The following is a 2,519-nucleotide window of genomic DNA, read 5'->3' on the forward strand; positions in this document are numbered from 1 at the left end:
ACTTGAATAATGGGACGTTTGAAATATTTTTCTACAAGAGCCCTAAACCTTAAAAAAGTATCATGGGTGTCAGACTTTTTCTTTAGGGGATAGAACCATACATATTTAGTAAAGTGATCTACAAAAATGACATAGTACTTAAAGTTGTCATGAGAATAAATAGGAGAAGACCAAACATCAGTAAAGACAAGTTCAAGAGGAGCAGTAGAGGTGAGAGTTGAAACCGAAAAAGGTAACTTGTGACTTTTATTGATATTGCAAGAATTACAATGAGACATGGAAAAATCAGAAATGGCTAAATTGAAAGATGAATTTAAAATCCTAAGGATAGATGAAGATGGATGTCCAAGACGGTGATGCCAGTCATGCACAGGTAATTTGAGACTTGTGAAGACTCGAGGAGGACCTGGGTTCCATTGATAGACTCCGGCTCTAGTTGGACCTTGAAGGAGGATGGTTCCCTTCAAAAGCTCCTTAACACGAAAAAAAGAAGGTAAGAACTCAATGCTAGTATTGTTATCTTGACAGAATTTATTGATTGATAGAATATTTCTAGAGATGGAAGGCACATGTAAAACATTAGAGAAATGAAAGGTAGAGGAGGGAGTGGAGATAGAGAATGAACCAGTATTTTGGATCGGAAGAGTCGAGCCATCACCAACTACAAGTTCCTCAGTGCTATCATAGGGAGCATGTAGAGAGAGGTTGGCGAGATCATTTGTCACATGATGAGATGCCCCACTATCTAAGAGCCAAGAGTTTGAAGCAGGGACATTATTAGCCGTGGCAAGATGAGCGTGAGGTTGTTGATGGCCTTGTTGAACAGCCCGAGCTTGTGTTGCAGTTGGGACATTAATCTGAGGAAAGAGAGCTTTGAAGATAGCACACTGATCAAGCGCATGACCTTGGTTGCGGCACCACTGACATTTACCAAGGTATGGGCGTTGTTGACGAGGTGCAGTAGAGGTATTGCGTGGAGTAGGAAGAAGAGCTGGACTGGGTGTGAGATAATGTTGAGGCTTAGCGTGGCTGGTGGATGCACGGTGTTGAGCAGCATGGACTGTGGCAGGAAAGGGAGTAGGAGAAATTGTCGATGCAACCATGAGTTCTCTAGTGATGAGTTTCTCATGGAGCTCTTCGAAAGAAATAGGAGAGTCTCTAGCATTAACCGCATCAATTACAGGCTTATAAACCTCATAATCAAGGCCAAAAAGGACTTTATCAATAATATCCTCGGGATCCATGGGTTTCCCCATAGAGGCAAGGCGATCAATACACTGTTTGATGGCCTGCATATATTCAGAAATGCTAAGGTTTCCCTTAGTGATCTTGGCTAGGTGGTCCTTGATTTGTTTGAAGTGACCACGGGATGGATTGGCATAGGTGGAAGCAAGGATATCCCATGCTTCTTTGGCTGTTTCAGATTGAGAGACAAGAGGTACAAGATCAGGTGATAGGGTGCCAACAAGGGCCCCAAAGACAAGACGGTCCTGACGGAACCAAGGGAGGGCAGCAGGATTGGTTGCTGAAGTTCCTTCGGCAGTGGTGATAGAGGCAGGTGGGGAAGGAAACGTGCCATCTACAAATTTGTCGAGGTCGTATCCGAGCAGCGTGGCTTGAAGGTGGGTTTTCCAGGCAATGTAATTGGTAGGGGTAAGCTTAATGGCATTGTGAAAATGAACCACAGTGAAGGGTTTAGTTGGATCATTAGCATTGGGAATGATGGAGTCGTTGTTAAGAACCATGATAAGAGCAAGAAGAGAAGGAAAAAAAAATTTAGATCGATCGTTGTGATACCATATAAGAATAAGAAGAGAATGCTTTTCAAGATACTTACTATTAAACAGAAGAAGCCTTTAAATAGACTTTACATGAGAACTACAAAGCTAAAGATAATTACAAAATATAACAACTTAAGGTGATAAGCATACTATGAGATAAGAAAGCTAGCTGTACAAGAGTGATCATAAGTAAATAATTATAAGGATAATTATTTACGGTTGTTATACTTCAATACAATAGACCAAAGCAAAGAAAACCAACAAATACCCACAAAGCAACTCGTGAGTCTCGGAGAAGCAAAAAGAACCACCAAGCTAGCTGAGCGAAAGAATCAAAGCCAAACACAACAACTACTCATCAAGTCCAACTCAAGAAGACTGCCTCCCCTAAATCAAACCTTAGATTAAGGAAGAAAACCCTAGTCTTAACTTCGCCTTTATCGTCGAGAAACAATTAATGAAATTCCTTTCAATGGTGGCGTTAAGAATAGCCTTGGCTTCTCGACTCGTTGTAATATTAGAAACTCAAACACTTGACAACCCACCAAAAGTTGATTGAATCCCCGATGAACTTGAAAAACAAAACCAATTTGCAATTCCTTTGTTTTCGTTGCCGGAAATAAAACACCGAAACAGAAAGCAAAAATAACCTAATTGTATAGAACAACACTCACCGACAATGACTAAGAGAGGAGCGCCGATTGCCAACGAGTAAAAGGTGAGAAGAGGGGGGGGGGG

The 2,519-nt window shown here is 41.4% G+C and overlaps 1 protein-coding gene across 1 annotated transcript; it reads right to left on the bottom strand.

Annotated features, from left to right (window-relative positions):
* Positions 1–249: 249 nt before the first annotated feature.
* LOC110712647 lies at positions 250–2,519 on the bottom strand. The gene is made up of 2 exons (XM_021891120.1): positions 626–2,519; positions 250–473 (listed from the first exon to the last, which is right to left on the bottom strand). Exons 1-2 carry the CDS (start codon positions 1,743–1,745, stop codon positions 433–435), a joined length of 1,161 nt encoding a protein of 386 aa, XP_021746812.1. The 5' UTR covers positions 1,746–2,519; the 3' UTR covers positions 250–432.

Source organism: Chenopodium quinoa, unplaced genomic scaffold, assembly GCF_001683475.1.
Source record: "Chenopodium quinoa cultivar QQ74 unplaced genomic scaffold, ASM168347v1, whole genome shotgun sequence".
NCBI lineage: Eukaryota > Viridiplantae > Streptophyta > Magnoliopsida > Caryophyllales > Amaranthaceae > Chenopodium > Chenopodium quinoa.

Coding starts and splice junctions, on each gene's coding strand:
- LOC110712647 (XM_021891120.1), bottom strand. CDS start 1,745: ATGGTTCTTAACAACGACTCCATCATTCCCAATGCTAATGATCCAACT. Junction 474..625: donor TCTTCCGATCCAAAATACTG/GTTCATTCTCTA, acceptor TTTCGTGTTAAG/GAGCTTTTGAAGGGAACCAT.